This window comes from Pterocles gutturalis, unplaced genomic scaffold (assembly GCF_000699245.1).
Source record: "Pterocles gutturalis isolate BGI_N339 unplaced genomic scaffold, ASM69924v1 scaffold22851, whole genome shotgun sequence".
Taxonomy (NCBI): Eukaryota; Metazoa; Chordata; class Aves; order Pterocliformes; family Pteroclidae; genus Pterocles; species Pterocles gutturalis.
The window spans coordinates 2,198-21,478 of record NW_010106101.1 but is presented as its reverse complement, the minus strand read 5'-3'; the positions used below and the strand labels follow the sequence as shown (position 1 = coordinate 21,478).

General features: G+C 36.3%; 1 protein-coding gene across 1 annotated transcript in view; it reads right to left on the bottom strand.

Moving 5' to 3' along the window:
• The window catches only part of ZC3H13 (zinc finger CCCH-type containing 13), a gene marked incomplete at its 5' end in the record, with an annotated part of 36,263 nt that extends 18,399 nt beyond the window's left edge, over positions 1-17,864 (bottom strand). Inside the window, 7 exon segments of the mRNA XM_010087667.1 lie at positions 716-1,026; positions 4,840-5,013; positions 6,427-6,624; positions 7,768-7,919; positions 8,677-8,816; positions 11,047-11,155; positions 17,753-17,864. Of these exon segments, the coding sequence (XP_010085969.1) occupies positions 716-1,026; positions 4,840-5,013; positions 6,427-6,624; positions 7,768-7,919; positions 8,677-8,816; positions 11,047-11,155; positions 17,753-17,864 (1,196 nt within the window).
• Between the last annotated feature and the right edge of the window lie 1,417 nt (positions 17,865-19,281).

The following is a 19,281-nucleotide window of genomic DNA, read 5'->3' as shown; positions in this document are numbered from 1 at the left end:
GACCTTATCACTCTCTACAACTACCTGAAAGGAGGTTGTAGTGAGGTGGGTGCTGACCTCTTCTCTAAAGTAACAAGCAATAGGACAAGAGGAAATGGCCTCAAGTTGCGCCAGGGGAGGTTTAGGCCAGATCTTAGAAAAAATTTCTTCACTGAAAGAGTGATCAGGCATTGGAACAGGCTGGCCAGGGGAGGGGAGGCTGCCCAGGGAAGTGGTGGAGTCACCATCCCTGGAGGTGTTCAAGAAACGTGTTAGGGACATGGTTTAGTGAGTTAGGTGGTGTGGGTTGATGGTTGGACTTGATGATCCTTGAGGTCTTTTCCAACCTTAATGATTCTATGTTTCTATGAAAAGAGTAATAGTTACTCACAAGTATCCTGCTGTCACTCAGCAGATCCACTGGTATATGCCTGATACCAAGAGACGATCACTTACCTACTGACAGCATCATTGCATTACACAAGAGACACCTAGACAGATGCCTATAAGAACTTTACAATCAGCTGAGCCTAAATAAGCAGTCCCACCAGGAATACTCCATTGCACAGTCCCTGAAAACAGCACCACCAACAATAATACAGACGTCTGCCAGTATTTTCTTCACTGCCTAGCCATTGGGATAGGTGCAGACAATGCCACAACTTGAAAACCAAGTTTCAAAATGCAATTTGCAAACAAGTAAAAATTATTCTCAAGTGGTATTTTTTACTCATACCATCCCGCCTTTCGTGGCGCCTATCATGAGACTGTGAAGTCCGATCACGGTCATGCCTTCCCTTTTCTCTTCCAGGAGATCGGTGTCTTGAAGGGCTTCGCTTCCTCTGAGGAGATGAGGAAGAGTGTGTGGGATAGGGAGAAGACGATCGCCTTGCAGGTGGGGAAGTTGTCCTTTGATAGGATGGAGAAGGAGTTCTTTTGCGGTGTGGGGAAGGAGAATGTCTTTGAACAGAGGAGCCTGACTGTGATGAAGAGGAGTGATGCCTGGAGGATATGGGAGAATGATGCTGACCTGATGGGGAAGCAGACCTGCAAGGAAGAGTTAGAATAGTCACATATGTGATAACTTGATTTGAAAGGCTGTTACCATGCCCTACAAAAAAAAAAAAAAAGTGATTAAAATAATTTGTCGAGTATCGACCCTCTATCTGCTGAAAATAAGTGCTGTTTCTATAAGTCAAACTAGTCTTCCCTCAAGGATACAGAGGATATCCTTTCAAAGTATACTTATCTTGAAATGGTTACAGTTTATTTAACATCTAAGAACAAGTTGTCCAATCAAAATTGCATCACACAGCTACCATAATGCTTTCCTGGGGGAAAGAAGGGAGGAGTCAGGAAAAACCATGATCTCCTCCCCAACTCCTAACCAATAACAATTGTTTTCTTCAATACAATATGCTTTTTGGAGTTCATGATCAAATTAGGCTTTTACACAGTGTTACCCTAGGGCATTTTTTTTTCATTTGTTTCCAACAGCATTCAATTTTTTAGAAAGCAACAGTGTCTTCTTTTGAATTTTTAACTTCTTTCTTTTATTATAAGCATTGATCTTTCTTTTTTTTAGAAGCATTAATCTTTAAACAATTTAGGCCTGGATCCTGAAAACCCATATGCATATCTGCTTAAAACTTTAGTAAACACAAATGTTTACACAAGTAGGGAAAACTCATATCTAATAGAATAAGAAAGTATTACAAACTGTGTCTCATCTCAGAAATCCTGTAACTTAACTGAAGATCACTTACACAACATCAAACAAATTTCCTCATAATACATTATCCCATGCACAGTCTCACGTGAACAAACACACACTTCAAGCTCAGCAGTGGTTTTTTTTCCCATATCAGCAAAGCAACTTGCAAGTATCTTTTCTCATGAAATACACATTGCCCTTAACTCCCAACTCCCTTTCACTTCACAAAATTCCAGAGACTCCAAAGAGAAGAGCAGGAGTCACAAAAATCACACATGAATAACACCTCTTCAAAAACCCACATAATTTTAAGTAATTTACTTCCTGCTTTTGAACACCCCAATACAGCGTTGGTGACTTCATATAAACATCCAGATCATACAGATAAGGCTCCCAGTTTCAAGTGACTCACAAATGAAGGACTACTTTAAAGGCTGTTGTATTTCCCTGCAGTCTTCCACAATAGCCCAGCAGTTGGTAACACAGCTTTTGCTGAATATCTTGCAAGTGCCACAAGAAATTCTTCTCAGTGAGATAGCTGATTTTAGTTGAGCTCAGAATAGAATGAGCTCTGGAATAATTCAGGTGAGCAGGCTTACAGCATGTCATGACACTATCCAAGAGCCAAATGGACAGTTGCCCAGACAATGTTACTCAGCAGCAGATTTCCTGGCTAAGGCTTCTTAAAGACCCAGCCTCTGCAGGTTAAAAGATTCTCCTTGTGTCAAGAACACAGAGCAATGATTCAGTTTCCAAGGAGCAAAGCTTTGGGAATGGAATGCAAAATGAAATCACTTGCAACCTGAGGCAGGAACTCAAATCTGTAAGGAAGTCCTTTTTGGTTAGAAGACCATGTAGTGGAAATATTCTACTAGCATCAGCATTTTATCCTTCCTTCTAGACAATGTCAGTGACTCAAGAAAACTGCCTTCAGAGCCCCATGGAGTAGTATGCTGATTGCCATAGGGCTAGTCTCACAAAAATGGTGGCTTTACAGCTAGATTCCATTACAGAACCAGATATATTCACTAAAGGAAGTATCTTGACTTGATCCCTGAGGCACTTCAGACTTGTCAATCAAGAGAAGTCAAGCAAAATTTTTACAAGACAGGCTGAAACAATACTTGAACTGAGCCACTTCATCTCCACTAGAAAATATACCCAGGAAAGTTGCAGAAATAAAGAAGTGAGACAGAAAAACAAAATAAAACTAGCCTTTAGAAAACACTTAACTGGGACACTCTGAAGAACAGGCTGCCACTGATTTTTGATTTAATTCATACAGTATCTGTAAGCCTGTATGCTCAGATATCACCAGGCCTGGAGACTATCCCACTGAGATGTGTTTATGATGGCAAATACCAGAGACTATTTAGACTCCTTAACAATAGACTAAGACTTCATATCCCCTCGTCTGAAGACATAAAAGTGCATGAGGTCCACTTGATGCACTCCTGATGTGGCTTAGAGATGCCTGTACCTTTTACACACACTCTGACATCCAGGATGCTTACATGTAAATTCTTTTGTCTGGAAAATTAGAAAAACCTCAAGGTCCTCTCTTCATGCCACAGGTCAAACATTACTCATGGATGGCAGGAAAAAGGAAACTCAATGGTTTACCTTTCTCCGTGAATGTATACTCATGCAGTCTTCCATCATTAAGAGGGAAAGTCTGACCACTGAAGTCAGAGGACTGACTATTCCTGAACAAACAAGTAGCACACATGCCTCTAAGATGATGATTTGCACACATTGTCACATACAAATGAAAGAGATGGCCTGGAATTACTAGTAAAATTTCCAAAGTACTCAGAAAGTAAAATTCAGTCAGGGTCAGAACTGACTGACAGAATCTAATACAATTTCATGACTTACTGTCTTTAAACTAAGACATTTACTTTTCACCATTAAACCATTATGAAATACAGGGTTACCAAAATTGGCTTGCATGGAAATCTATCAAGAATGGTTTTGAAACAAAACATTTCAAATATCCTTCCCTGCTTCTAGCAGAAGGACCATGTATCTTCCCTGCTTTACATTTCCTTGCACAACACTTGGCATATTTGCATAGAACCCCCAAGCAGGTAGTAGCAAACAAAATATTGGACTAAGTTAGAAAAAGTGGGGAAAAGGGTACTGTAAAGGTATTTTTCAGTCTCCTTACTACTGCCAGCTGCAGGTGGAATGGGTTGCTCTACCCCCCTCCCTGTAAACAATTCAATTTACAGAAAATTTCCATCATTGACATCTAGCTTAATACAATCCAACGTTGTTCCAGCTGTAGAGTCACCACAGCAGCAGAAGAGCTTGCTTACAACCCTTACAATTACTGAATGGATGGGTTTGTTTTGCTTATTTTATCAGCATGCAGATCATATGACATCTGGTGTCCTTCCCTGACTCTTCAACAGAAGTGCAGAAAATAAGCCTGACTCCCTCTCCATTACAAAAACAGAGGACTCCAGTAATATTTACCACTGCAATTTCAAAGTTAAGCTTACAGACTCTTTCAGACCAAAATAAGAGGCCTCCTCCCTTTATAAAACTAAGAAGTAACTTTACCTGGGTGGTAAAAGATTTTTCTCTAAGGCCCCTAGAACTAGCAGGATGATATCTCCTCTGAAGCTTCCTGCAAGAAGGGTCTCAGAAATTGCCCTCTGAAAGAAATTGTATTGTTTAGACTGTTGTGCTTGCTTTTCAGGAAAGATGTGTAGAGCCAGGATCTGTGCATCACCTTATCTATTTTAAAATGGATAAACTGTGCTCCTTCCTCATCTCCAAGATAGAAGATTTCTCACGTTTTCTGCTTTTTAAGAAGGGGCAAGGTGAAGAAGACAAAAAAGAAAAGTTACCAAAGGATCACAGACTGACTATGTCTCATATCAGACTTCTGAAGTTGCACCTGAAGTCAAAACATTTGAGAGGAACTAATAAATGGAAGCCTGCACCATGACTTGTATTCTTGACGTGACAGGTACTCTCAATGTACTAACTTGGCAAAAAAAAAGTCTCAGAGCTCAAGTGTTTGAGGCATACAGATACTGACAACAGACATATATGAACAAGCAGTCAAAGCAACATAGGAAGTTTCTAAACTAAACTATTCACAGAAATAAAAATCTACGCAATTGACCTCCCACCTGCGGGAAGGTGAGAAGTTATGTTTGTGAGTGGCTGACTTGGCTGGAGCTCGGGAGGTTTGTCTTCGCCTTGCAGCAGGTGGTGAATACTCCCTGGAGGGGGTAGAATTACTACCAGAACGATCTGCAGGACTAGGAGAACGCTTCTGTCTATGGGAGCTTTCAGAGGGATCCCTGGGAAACAAACAGCAGCTTGTTTAACAGGTGTAATAAGGCATTAGTACATTTCTAAGAAATTACAAACAACTCCAAGACAAAACCTGTGCTTACAAGATCAAGAACTATCTTACAGAATCACTTGTTCCATCTATAATTTCATATATTAAATTACCTTAAGCTAGTAAAGCTCAAGAATGCAAGATATGCACTAGATTTCTTGCTAATCACTATATTGTAAAAGACAAAATTAGAATATGGTAAAACCAAAAATATACTCTTGTCATTTTACCTAAAACTTCATGTAGCAGTGAAACAGAATTCCTATCCATGGAAAGTTACCTTGCTACCCAAATTAAAAAATTTCTGTAATGGCAGAACTTTATTTAAGAAGCCTCAAGCTCACAGACATTTTCAAACACTAATCACAGTTTCAAATGAATGAGAGAGTTCTGTGAGAACCTTCAACTGTTTCACTTACTGTACAACATGAAGGTTTGACATTATTTCTTAATTTTTATTATTTTGGAAAAAAAGACAAAAATCCAACACTGAAATAGAAGGCTGTAGTCACCACAGCAATACCTGATTATAGTACAATGATAAGCCAAGTACTATCTTGATCCTTTCACCACTACCTAGAGCATTTTCTACTGCTTATGACCTCCTTCCAGTAACGGAGTGTGCAACCATCATGGAAATAACATATTTTAAAGTAAAAATAGTGTACTTTATTAAATCAATTAAAAATACACAACTCACTGGTCTTCCACTCCTTAGTCTCTGCTATGGTAGTTAAAAAGTAAACACTTACAAACATGTACCCTATTTTCATCAAAGGAATACAGGACTTAAAAATGCAGATGTCTTTTTCAACTTAAATGGACACCTATGCTTTAGAAAAATATCGGGAATAAGTCATATTAGTCCACTATTTTGTGTGTGTGTAGATGTGTGTATATACATATGCAAAAGTGAAGTAATTCTAAAATCACAGTAGTCTTTGACTACTTCAGACGTACTTTCAACCTACTGAGGATTAGGGAGAGTTTAAACATTCCACTGCTTATTTAAAAAGATATTAGTCCTCTAAGATTTCAGAAGAGCAGGCAAGTGGACAAGTGAGCAACTTTGACAAAGATTTTTGCAAACGAATTGCTCCATTGGTGAAGGAGCACTTCCTAAAAAGTAATGAATCTTTCAAAAGGGCATTTTACCAACTTTAATTAAATTATGTAATTAAAACCCACCAAATCTGTTAGTCACAGTCTATCAATCCGCCTATATAATGCACTTAAAATATTTAATGAGTACTGAAAAGGTTGTTGGCAAAGCAGAAATAAATGCCTTATTACTCAGTGTTCAATAAAAGATAACTTTAAAAGCAAGGTTACATTAATGTTAAAAGCTAATAATGCCAACATAACTTACCTCTGCTTCTCTTTTTTCTCCTTGTGCCTTTCAAAGTCACGCCCTCTCTCTTTCACCTCCCTTGCTTTTTCTTCTGAACGTTCTTTTGTTTTATGTTTTTCTTTGTGTTTTTTCCCCAGGGGAGTTTCATCTTGTACTGGAGGAGGAGGGCTAGGTGTACGAGGACCTTTCTTTTTACTCTGGTTGCTTTTAGAACTCCTAGAGATAAATGAATGGCGGGGGGAGGAAAATGAAGGAGTGCCAACTATTTCAAATAATGATATCTCAGATGTTGGCAGGAAAGTTATAATGTAAAGGGCCTTGAAGCTTTTAGGACAGAATTCACCACTCCATTAGCAAGCAGCGTTCAATAACTGTACTTGACTGAAGGGTGAATGCAGATGGTAAAAATTCACATGGAGCGCTTCCATTCATAACATTTATTTCTGAAGAATGTGAATAAAAATAGGAATTGCTCCCGTTCAGACAGAACCAGTTTTCAAAGTTAAAATGCCCTTGCATGAACTGCACACATCACAAGACCAGAGCTCTACAGAGTATCTTGTCTGCTTAGACTCCCATTTCTGCAATGCAATTCCCCAATCACATGCAAAATTACTTGAACACCTCCCGTCTTTGATTTAACGTTTACTGTCTGATGCAGGAAGAAGCATACAAATATTTTTGAATAGGTATCTCACAATGTGAAATAGCATATATTTTTCCATATGAACTACCACTGACAAACTCTATAAACTACCTACTACTCCATACCGAATGTCAGTAGCAAACTACACCACGCTGTACATTCTCGTAGCAGAAATAACATTGTTTTGTCCCTGCTTTAAAGGGGATTTTTGCTTAGGTAGATGTGTCTGCTTACACTGCTGCAGTAATTTCTTCCCCCCCACACTTCTTTTTTCCTCCTGAACGCTGAGAAAATCCCTGCCTTGAAAATCAAACATCATTTCTTGAACAGCAATATGTAATACCAACAGAACGTGTAGCTGGTCAAATTTTAAACATTTCATTTCAGTCTAGAGGAGCTACTTCACAGGCTGGAGCATCTCAAATAAAACTGCTTCCCATTTTTTAATGGTTTATATTTCCTCATCATCTCCCAGAGACTCCCAATATTCAAAGAGAAAAGACTTGCTTGTAAACCATGAAATTAAACTACATGCAGACAATTTTCTGCAGAAGATGATTCACAGTGCACAGAGACCTTCCCCTAAAGTTATATAATCAAAAGTCCTGAAAGCATGGAAAATTAAAAAACATATTAATTATGAAAACCCCAGTAATAAAAATCAGTGTAGTTGTCTGTTCTCACATTCTTGGAAGATGCATCTAGATACTGACCTCTGCTGATCCACAAGAGGGGAAGATACAGTAGATGCTTTCTTCTCTTTCTTACTAGCTGAAGAAGACGATTTGGGACTAGATCTTCGTTTTGGAGATTTGCTAGACTTTCTTGGTGATGGGGATAATTTAGATCTAACCTCTGGGGAAATCTTGAGGGAAACAAAATATTAACCAATAAAATACTGATGCTCAAAAGCTTACCTGTATGCTGACATATGTGTCAAATACGTAAATTCAGTAACCCTCTACATCTCAGATCTTAACCATGTATGTACACATCTACCTCAAATAAACTAACCACATCATTTTCAAAGAACACCATAAAAGAAAGATGACAGGAAAAGGGTGGGGGAAGAGAAGATGATGCACTCTGTAATACATTATGAAAACTGTAACTGAAAGTTTAAAATCAGTATGTTCCCAGTTACCATTCAAGTTGGTCTGAAAGAAAAAGACCTCCTTTCAGGCTTTTCTTTTTTTTAATCTTCCCCAAAATTTTAGGGTTTCTAACACTTAACAGTTTTGCTTCTGTCACTCCACTTTACTCTTTTACTACAAGACATGTTGGAAAAGGAGCTTGGCAAATGCTATGCCTTGCCTATTCTTCCACGTGTCTTCTCTGTCAAAGGTCTTATTAGTTTTATATCTTTAAAATGCAGTTTCCTACTCATTTAATAGCTGACTTCATAAAGAAGAAAACTTAGTTATGGTGCTGGATGATTGACCAGATACTTAAAACTAATATCCAAGTCACATACTAAGTTACACGTGTTCCAGTTATTTACTACTATGTAACACAACAGTGCATTTGTAGCCCAGGAAGCTCAAGTCTTCCAGGAAACAATCAGAAGCTTATGAAGTGGCTGATGACTTATTTTTTTAATTTCACATTTATATAACACAAACCTCTTTTTTAATGACTATTTCCTCTCGTTTCTCCATGTTTTCCTGTTCCAACTTCATGAGTTCCCTCTGAATCTTTTGGCGCTTCATTTCCAAAGACAGCTCATGATCATAATCATAATTAACATCTCCATTATCAGAGTCTTTATTTTAGAAAAAGTAAACAGATTAATAAAGTTACATATGAAATAAATAATAATATTTAGCATACCGTATGCCAAGCATAAATATTTCCATTACTTTTAAGCCCTGCAGGAATGGATCAACAAAGCTCAGCCAAATCTCTTCTCCAATTAAGTGTATAAACTTGAAATAACTCAGTTCCATACAATCTGCAGTTAAATTCTTAAACTTCATTAAAAAAACATCTTAACTTCTTTCAGAGACTTGCATCAACTATTAAGCTCAGGTAGCAAGGGAAACACAGTAAACCATTTATTCATACTTAAATTAAAAAAAAAAAAAGAACATGTTTTCACAAAGACCAAAAATATGTAGAGCACTATTGGGAAATCTCACACAAAACTGTTTTAAATTGTGATGCACGATACTGGAGGTTTTTGTTTAATAGAGTATCCCACAAATCAACTGACACACTTGTTTAATTACACCTACAAATTGATTTTAAAATAAAAGGTCTGTATGACTGGATAAATGCATACTTCAAGAGTTTATTTCTGTTTCTAAAACTATTACTGCTTGGTTTTCACATCAGAAAACGTGATCAGAAAAATCAGAAAAATATCAGAAATAACTAGACATGCTATTTCTCTCACTTTTTCATTAAGTCATGGCTATTTAATATCATACACTTCAAGCCTTGCAACTGAAATCTTATTGAAAATTAAAACAGTTTTACTCACTCTGTTTACATTTCTTATTTTGTTTATGGCTATTTAAGTGTAATGCTCAAAAAGCACTTTAGGAAAATAACCACCAGGAAAAGATGACTTTGTTAAAGTCATTAGCTTTCACTCCCCTTCCTGCACACAGGAACTATAGAAAAGGTTTTGCAGTACCTAAACTCAGGCTATTAACTCCCTTCTTGTGTCATGAATGCACGGGAACAGCTTATAGTGAGGTGCAGTTCCCAAGAGCAAAGGTTTTTGCCTAGTCCATCTGTTTGCTTCTAGAGCACTCAGTAGAACTTAACAGTGTCTATCCACATCAGAGGTTATAACTATGTTCAACGATATTTTGAAAAAAAATCACAATTCTCAAGCTGAAAACCTCAGTGTCTAAGACTTAAGGCGTTCATACTATATATTTATATAGAAATTGAGGCTTTTATGTTTCCAGATCTTTTGACTTAGATACTATTTCCACACATACATGTCATATGTCAATGTTTCTTAAATTACACAGAAAACAAAATATATTATGGTTACTTTGCTATTCATGTGTTGTGCTTAAGACACAGCAAAACAGCATTTGCAACACTTATAGCACATACTGTTGAAAAACTACCTACTTAATGAAATTTACAGAGGAGCTCCATGCCACAAACAACTTGTAGTATACTTTATCGCAAATAGATTCATTATATCTAAATTAACTCAGAAGGGACCAGGATTCCCATCCTCTCTTGCAATATTGTCACTACTTCTGAAACACTGACACAAAACTATGTAAACACCACAGATTAGAAGCTAACATAATTTCACTGTCAGGTTAACTCGGTCTCTAACAAAAGTCAAATCGAAAGACTCAGGAGAGAGAGGAGAAAACAAAGAGAGTCTTTTCCTCAGCTGTCCACGTAATAAATGGACAACTATTATCAACAAGGACAACAAAATCACTTTAAAAAAACCCAAACCCAAAACCCACCAAAAAAACTCTGACCACAGAAGGTAATGCAAGACTCTTGCCACTCCAAGTGTTTTCAGAAGATAAATAATTCACCAATTACTACCTTTAGCTGTTGATACGCTCATTGTAATGAAGCCCTTGTTAATGACAGAGTTCAGACCATTACAAATTACACCACAAAACCCTTTGAATTCAAAGAAGTTACGCCCTCTCCTCAGACTGACCAATTTCAAAATTATTTTAGATGTAACTTGGATTCAACTAGTGATCTAAAGGTGCAAGGTTCAGCCATGGAGTAGCCTATGGCCAAGTTTCTTGCTGTCTGAGGAGTCAAAAAAGAAAAAAAAGAAAAAAAACCCCACGTTTTAAAAATATGTTGGTTTTACTACTGTAGCAGTCCAACTCAGACTGCTTCTTTGCTCTCCTCCAAAAACAAACATTAACAGCTACCATATAAAAGTATTCTTCTTAGAGACCAAATCTTTGAGATTTTACTTTACATACGGCCCAGTAATCTTGCAATTCCTTGAGCTGTAGGGGGACCATTGTTTTAATTATACTTACCTTCTCTATTTGTTTCCCAATCCCCATTTTCCTCTTCACTTTCTGGTGTTCTCTCCTTTGTAATTTTGATATCCTCCTTTTCTCTATGCCTTCCTCGTGAAGACTCTTTCTACAAAGGGAAAAATGCTGCATTAGAGTAAACAACTCTATTTTAAAAGAAGCCTGAAGAAGCAGGTATCTTTTAAAAGATATTTTGGCTGTTTCTTTTTCATAGTACAAAAAGCATTTTCCCCTTTAGCCTGTTGAACAAATACCTTCTTAAATAAGCAGAGACTCCATAGGCAACATGTTCTAATGCAATTTAGAGTAATCAGCAAATAGCAGACGGGGAAAAGAGAAGAAAGCATTCATAATATAAGGTTTATTGGCAGGGCAAGAATCGAGCATGTATCAGAGAATCAAGTTTAAAACAGGAACCAAAAGAACAGATCAGATTCTTAAGATTAGAAGTTTAATGAACACAGAAGAGTATAATTTTAACAGCTTGAGTAGAAGTTCTCAGATGGAGATAAGAATATTTATATGTAAGGCAGGTGAGCCTCCGAAGCTGCACCATTTAACTCTCTAAAGAATGGGGGGAGGAGGGAATAAAATTAAAAAAAAACAACAGAGACCCTTGGCTGGCAGAAGGAAGGGGAAAAAAAAAGTTTAAAGCAACACACTAGAATCAAGTTTTGTTGATAGATTTGTATTTGAACTTTCACTGGCCCAGAGTTATTAGACAAGTCTAACTACTGCAGTAGCACCCATTTTCCATGTGGCAGATGGTCCTGTAGACACCTAAGGACACTAGAGGCTATTCTTACAGGAAAGAAGACTATTTCAAAAGGCAACTGAATCTGTGTTGCTCTTCTCCCTCTGCTAAATTCCAGTAGTAAAGCCACATGGTTCCATCATTGCCTCTGCTGAACTGACATTCTCTAAATAATCTGCCTGGGTGCAAATGGAGTACAGGACTAAGTTTTTTCACTATTTGCACAAAAGAACATTCAAGCTTAGAAGTATCTCAGACTAATTTATGAAGTAGGAAACCAGAAAGAGCAAATAATGAAAGTCTGTCCCATACCCCTTTTGTTCTCACCTCCCATAGTGCCTTCTTTTGTGGATTCTTCAGTGTTGATATGTAGGAACCTTTGTTTTTATGTCAAGAAAAGGAGATGCCTGAGAACTTCACTAGCTATTTCTTATTGGTACTTAGACCTTTACTTAATTTAAATCCTTAACATCACCTTAGAAACACAGTAAGGAAATAACATAACATTGTTGATTGTCACTCCCAACTGTGGACAGTTACTCCCAAATTGGTAAAATCCAACTATTACTTTTTATTCACTAACAATGGTAAAATCTTATCTCTAGCTTAATGATGTAAATGATGACAGAACAAGTACTGCATTTGCTTTTACCTAGTGACCTCAAAGAGATGCTTCAATGCAGTTATCTCCAAGCCTCTCATCTTGATGCATTCAGTATATCATATTCAAAGCCTCAGAGAAGGTTTGTAAGAAACTAACTGGTTGCTAAATACCACAAAGTAACTTCACATTAAAGCACTAATTTGTGTCATGCTTAATTTAAAGCAGTTTGTAGAGTAACGGGAAAAAAAAAAAAGTTATTTTTTCTTCATTTCATGACAGGATCTCTAAAATTGTGCACAAGATCCTAACCTATCAAGTCATGTTGGTTGCTGATATCAACTGCAGACAAGTCTACTAAGCCATCATCAAAACATGTTCTAAAGGCATTCCAGTCTAAGAGCAGGAACTGTACTAAATTCTAAAGCATGTCACTTTAAAATAAAATTAATCTGATGAAATTTGAAAATCTGAACTCTATCAACAAGCCTCTCTTGCAACCATTCTTTTTTTTTTCTTAGAGCATCTTAATTTTTCTAGACTACCCTCCTCGAAGGCTCCATCTGTTCTATTAAACTGTGTACTTCTGCTATATACTCCAATTCCTACAATACAAACAAACATTAAACATGATTTCTTAAATACAAATACTATTTTGGAGTAATTCAACAGTACTTGTTACTAGGAAACTGAAACATGCATGTTAGGACATCCTCTATATACTGATTTCAAAAAACTTCTCAAAGCCAATTCCCCAAATAACTTGACAACAGAGAATGTGCAGATAAGTCAAAATGCTTCAAGACCCATTTAATAACCCATGTTAAAAATACTACATGACTTGTATATGTCTTGCCTACATCTCCAAACTTACAACCAAACACAAGCATCCTGAAACAGCCTGTGTTTTCTCCTTTCAGTGAGAGATCGAGTAGTGGCACAATCATACTTCTACAGAAGAACTGAGAAAAAAAAAATTCTGGGATAGGAATTTTATTGAGTTATTGAATACAGGAGAAGGGAATAGACAATTTTTATGCAAGCATGCTATTTTACAAGACAGGATAACTTGATCTGAGCCCATTCATATACTAAATTATTTCAGTTTAGTTGTCAGGAAAAAAGATTCTGGTAACTTTCCATCTTGAAAAAAAAAACTCAGTTTAGAAATTGTGTATATTTTCCTGGGGCTCACAATTCAGGAATTTAAGTTACGATGGTTTAGAACACGTATCTGAATTTTCTCATGGAAAATTTTTCAATATATTCCTTTTATTATACTTCTCCCACTTACAATGCATTTAATTCCCTCATACTGTGGGGAGTAAATATTTCCTTCACATCCTTATAGACCTTCTTGTACTTTACACAGGTTTTTTTTCATCTCTCCCTTAAGCCAAGAATAGTCTAGCTACTAAAGGCCAATAGCACATCTTCCACTTGTACTTGACGATGCTGTATCCACTTCAGCCACACTTGTAAACTATTTCTCTGCAGACTTTAAAAAAAATGCCATTTACTAGACAAGAAACAATAATCTTCCATAATTACATAACTATTTACTAAAAAAAAAAAAAATAAAATATTGTTTATTGTCCTAAAAGCAAACAACAACTTAGCAGGCTTTGTCTATGCTGTTTTCAGGTATGTAAACTATTTAAATGCGTAGGATAGACGATTACAGTTTAATGTTCATGTTCAGGAGAAATGCTACTTAAGAAAGGAAAAAACATACAATATTATGGCTGAATTCTCTGAGATTTTATTTAATTTAATGCCTACGTAGGTTGAATTTCCACACCCCACAAGATAGGATAAGCACTCTACAGCACAAGACTTGATGCCTCCTGGAATGAATTTCCCACTACAGCCAGAAGAGTTTGGGCAAGCACAAAAGGACTCACCCAGTCTGCAAAGCACGCTTCTATCCAAGAAGTGTTATTTTGCCAACACCAACAGAGAGAATATTTATAAGACTCTTACAATCTACAATTCTTCCAAGACAGATGCTTCAGTTTCAGCCTTAGCAGCACAGGTACATGCAGCAGCAACATAAACTAATTCAAAAGTGTAGATTCCTTTAAATCTAGAATAAGCTATTATGTACTACAGCTACAATCTTTTGGGCAAGCACAGTACTATTTTGCTCTACATATAATACCTTTATAGCCTAAACTAGTACCATATCACACAAACATACAAGAAAATTAATCCAAAGTTTCCCTGAACTGAACAGGTATTGTTTCCATTTCAGAGAGGGAAGACAATGCTGACTTCCATTTCCAGTGGAGATATTCAAAAGCCACAGTGACAATCAGTTATGAAACACATTCTGTACAAAAACCTTTTCTAAATGTACATTAAGTTTCTCCCACTGTTTCTCCCAAATAACGCACACCTCCCAGGTAATACTTCAGGTAATACTTCAACTACTCCAATGTAGCTGTCTTCTCATAACACCAAGAAAAAAATCAGCATATAAATTTCCAACTAAATACAATAATGACAGGAACCCTATCTAATTATTTATATAATTGATACGCTAACATACAGTGCCGAAATAATTCCAAACAAATCTGAGAAACACAGAAGCAACTCAGTTCAGTGTAGTTGTCCATTTCTGAAAATAACAGTACTTGAAAAAATCATAAGGGATATATTCCATAAGATGTTCATATAGGAAGTTTCTTCCTAAATGCATACAGATTGTACTAGTTATGTCTCCAAAGAACAACAAACCTCTTCTAAAAAGATTTTATACTAGTTATACTGTCTCAACTTTTTGTGGAACCTATTCAGGTCTTTAGCTATAATTTCTGGCAATCAGGTAAAATCATCATATATAACAAAAATAGCATTTCCCCTTGTCATTTTTTACTGGGATATGAATATGACGCATCTAATTCACATTCTCTCAACCATACATTATATGTATTCACCACATATCCTTTCTTCTCTCCAGTCTTCTCACCTCCTCACCCACTTCAAAAAGACCCTTGACGGCATTTTCTTGCATACAGGTGATCACAACCAAACAGCATATCAAATAAAACTGTACCATTAATTTCTACAGCATAATATTGGTAATTTTTTATTTCATTTTTATATACCCGAGTGTTTGCTTCTGCAACTGTGACTGCACTTGGAACAGAAGGTTTCATTGAGCTGTCCACAATAACTCACAATAACTTATTTTTCTACTGGATGGTTTCAGTTACTTTTAAAATACTCATTCATGAATTTTTGTTTTAAATACTTTCTTCACTGTGCATTACTTTGCACTTGCCAACACCAAGCTTCATCTCCCATTGTACTGACAAAATCTATCTTTCCCCAATCCTTAGTAATCTCAACTACTGTTTTCGTATTTTTTGTGAAATCTGACATTTGGGATGTCCAACATTTTTTTTACATCCTTAAAAAACTATAACTCTTTAGATGAAGCACCATAGCAACCTCTGTAAAGTCATCATTTGAAATTAATCTAAAATATTCCCCTTAGCTGGCTTCTAAATCTGACAATATTACATTTGCTATTCTTTGACTACCTATATGCCTCCAAAGATTTCTTACAAAAGAAGCTATTTAAGGTTTCACTTGTATCAGATAGTTCTCTCTTGGCCACTATTCTCCATTAAAGTTTCAGGCTAGTAGACTGGAGAAGTACAAATTTTGTTTGCAGGAACAGTGCTGCTCTTTTTTTTTTTAACACACAAGTATGAAAATTTTATGGAACAAGCTTCCTTTCACTATTTCAAAACAAAGTTAAGATTTGTTATCCAGCTCCTCTGCTATCCCAAAAATCTTTAATAAGAGATGAAACATCAGATTCTAGATCTCCATCACGACAGTAGCTCTAATGATGGACCAAGACCTTTGTTAGCCATTCAGTCACTTCAGTCTTCTCTTCTTTTAGATATCCTGGTTCTTCGCTATGCAACTCGTGACGATTGTCCCTCTTCCTCTATTTGTTCCAGAATATTTTCTTTGGATATCCCATATTTTGAGAGTTGCCTCCATACAACTAATACAAAAGCTCAGTGGTTTCCTCAGCTTTCTGTTTTATGAGATTGAAGCAGAGTAATTTTTCCTCTGCAGTGTGCTTATTCAGTGAATAATTATTTGGTAGTCTAACAGACACACTAATTCTCCAATTCCTTTTGATTACTGCTTCCAGTTCATCTTTACTTGGGGTTTAGTTGTTTAAGAGTATTTTATTATTAGAATACTATAAAAAGCAGGGTTAACCAATCAAAAGTAAGAATTTTATCAAAATTAGAGTTGTAGCATGAGTGAAAAAGTTACAGTAAATATTTAATAACGGTTGGAAAAAACACTTTTCCCACCAATCATGTACTTAATAACTGAACAGTTTATTCAAACTAGTAGAAAATAAACACATTAAAGTAAGAGTAAAAAGATTGAAAGTTGACACAAATTAACAGCAACTGAAAACATAATTGGAAGGTGAGCCAGTCTGTTAATTTAATTACAGCAGCTGCTGTTGATTTCTTTACAACTGACACAAAAATTCATTTTACACAGCAAGCAGGAACAGACCAAAAGGAAAAAAAAAGAACGCTGTTAATACCTGCAGAAGCAAACCTGATTTTTCACAAATAAACACTTTTAATAATTATTCATACGAAGAATGTCTTAAAAATATGCCTTTAAAACATGCCGCAGGAATACACTGGTGCTACTGTTACACAGGTGCAGGGTCACACTACCACCTCTGCCCCTATTTGTAACATCAGTGCAGGAATAGATAACACAATTTTGAAATGAGTAACTTCTGGTATTTGCGGGGTATAGGGTTGCAGAATGATGCTTAGAAAATGAGAACGATAATGAACTAATTTTTCGCAAAATCCAAGAGCGAGCAGTTGGGATGGCTGATGAGTACATGAGGAGGAAGGTGAAATGAACCAGCACAACAGTAACTGCATGGTCTCATCAAAAGCAAATTTGGGATGAACAACTGGAGTCACAGATAAGAATAAGTGTTGGGGAAAAAATAGTGGATGATTGGAACAACGGTTAATACACTTTCTTGGTAATAATCAAATAGCCTGTACTGTTATTAAATACCTGTTAATCACTATTTGTAACATATTTTAGTCTGCAGAATTTATAAAATCTTTGGGAACCAAAACATCAAAAAGAGCTGTAAAATTGCAAAATAATACAATTCTTAAGACACTTCATAATAAAATATGCCACATGCTATGTACAAAATGATCAAGTCATTAAAACATTTTAAATATCACAAGTCACCACAATCAGGTTTCTAGGACACACTGCCCAATTGTTACTGAGGGATTCTGGAGTTCTGCAAACTCCATTCTTACCCTAACAGGAGAGGATGATTCCTCTGTACTTCGTTTCTGTGGCTCTGCCTCAACGTCTTGACGTTTATTCTTCATTCTTTCCCGAAGATCTCCAGTGGGTCTTTCTGGTGACCTGTGTAATACAGAAACACAATATAACCAGTTCTGTGGGATTATTTTTACAATAAATATAAACTTTTAATTATTTTTATTAGTATGTACGTAAAGATCTAAACCTCCCACCCAAAAGCAAAGTGGATGAATAAATAAAATATTCAGTTCTATTGGGCTTAAGCATTCTCAAAAAAAAAAAACCCCAACTCTTTCAGTACATCAAGGAAGACCTCACTATAAGAAGAAAAACTACTTCTATGTATATATGGCGTGACTCAGTTACAACTCTAGGTCAGCTTCAGGTGATACTATCCAGAACAAATCTTTTTTTCTGACCATCATATGCAGATGTATTTCACAAACACTCCTACCAAGTCTTTCAAGACATCTTTAGCCTTCTCCATATTCTAAGCTGCACCAATTTTAATATATATACATATATATAAATAAAATTAATTTAGAGTCAAACTACTATAGACTAGCAATGGTAGTCACACAGAAGCACAACTCTGAATATGGATGAAGTCCACAAGTGGAGATAACCTAACCTATGGGCCATCCTCCCACGACCCTGGTGAAACGGCCACACAAGATGCTGTTACAAGACCATGCACCAGAAATTCACTCTTGAAGGCCTCCCCCATTTTTCATCTTGCAGTAACATAATTATTTCAATATTTAATTACAAAATATTGAATTAACTCTACTAGCCATGCAGCTTTAAGATATATTTTCTGCAAAAGTTTTTACCACGATGTGGGAAGGGAGGGGGAATATCCTACACTACTACAAGACACCTATATAATTTTGTCACCTCTTAGTATAGACTCACAAATTCATTTATCCCTTATGAGTGACAAGAGAACAACCCTTGCATTTAAACAAGTTCCTAAGCAAAGGGGTTGTAGGAGCTGCTTCAAATGATCTTTCAGTTCAAGAAAACAAATTTTTTCTTCATGTAAATCTGGCCTGATATTGAGTTTGATACTTCCGTGATGGCTGTTAGCCGTAATTACAGATTCTTCTGTGAAACGGTTGTATGAAAAGCACTGGATCTGTACATATCAGTTTACACTAAAGAATCATAAAGCTCAAAAATGATGCCTTTGTTGATTAGAAGAGTTATTACTGATATCTGAATAATGAAAACTGCACTTGTGGGGAGTTTTTTCAGACTGAATTTGGGTTGCAATTTAGAAAGTGTTGTTTCTCCCATCCCTCCTCTGTTACATAACACACAAAGAGTACCCTGTCTCTCACAGATTATGCATACAAAAATCTAAATAAAATTTCATTTTCAACCTGTGCATACTTCAAAAACAGTAACTGGTTTCCCCTTTCTCTTTTGCAATGTTACCTATATTTAATTCTTTAAACTGTGTCATAAGGTTAAGTGTCTTAGGATTTAAGAAGAAAAAGAACAGTGACTGCTCTCA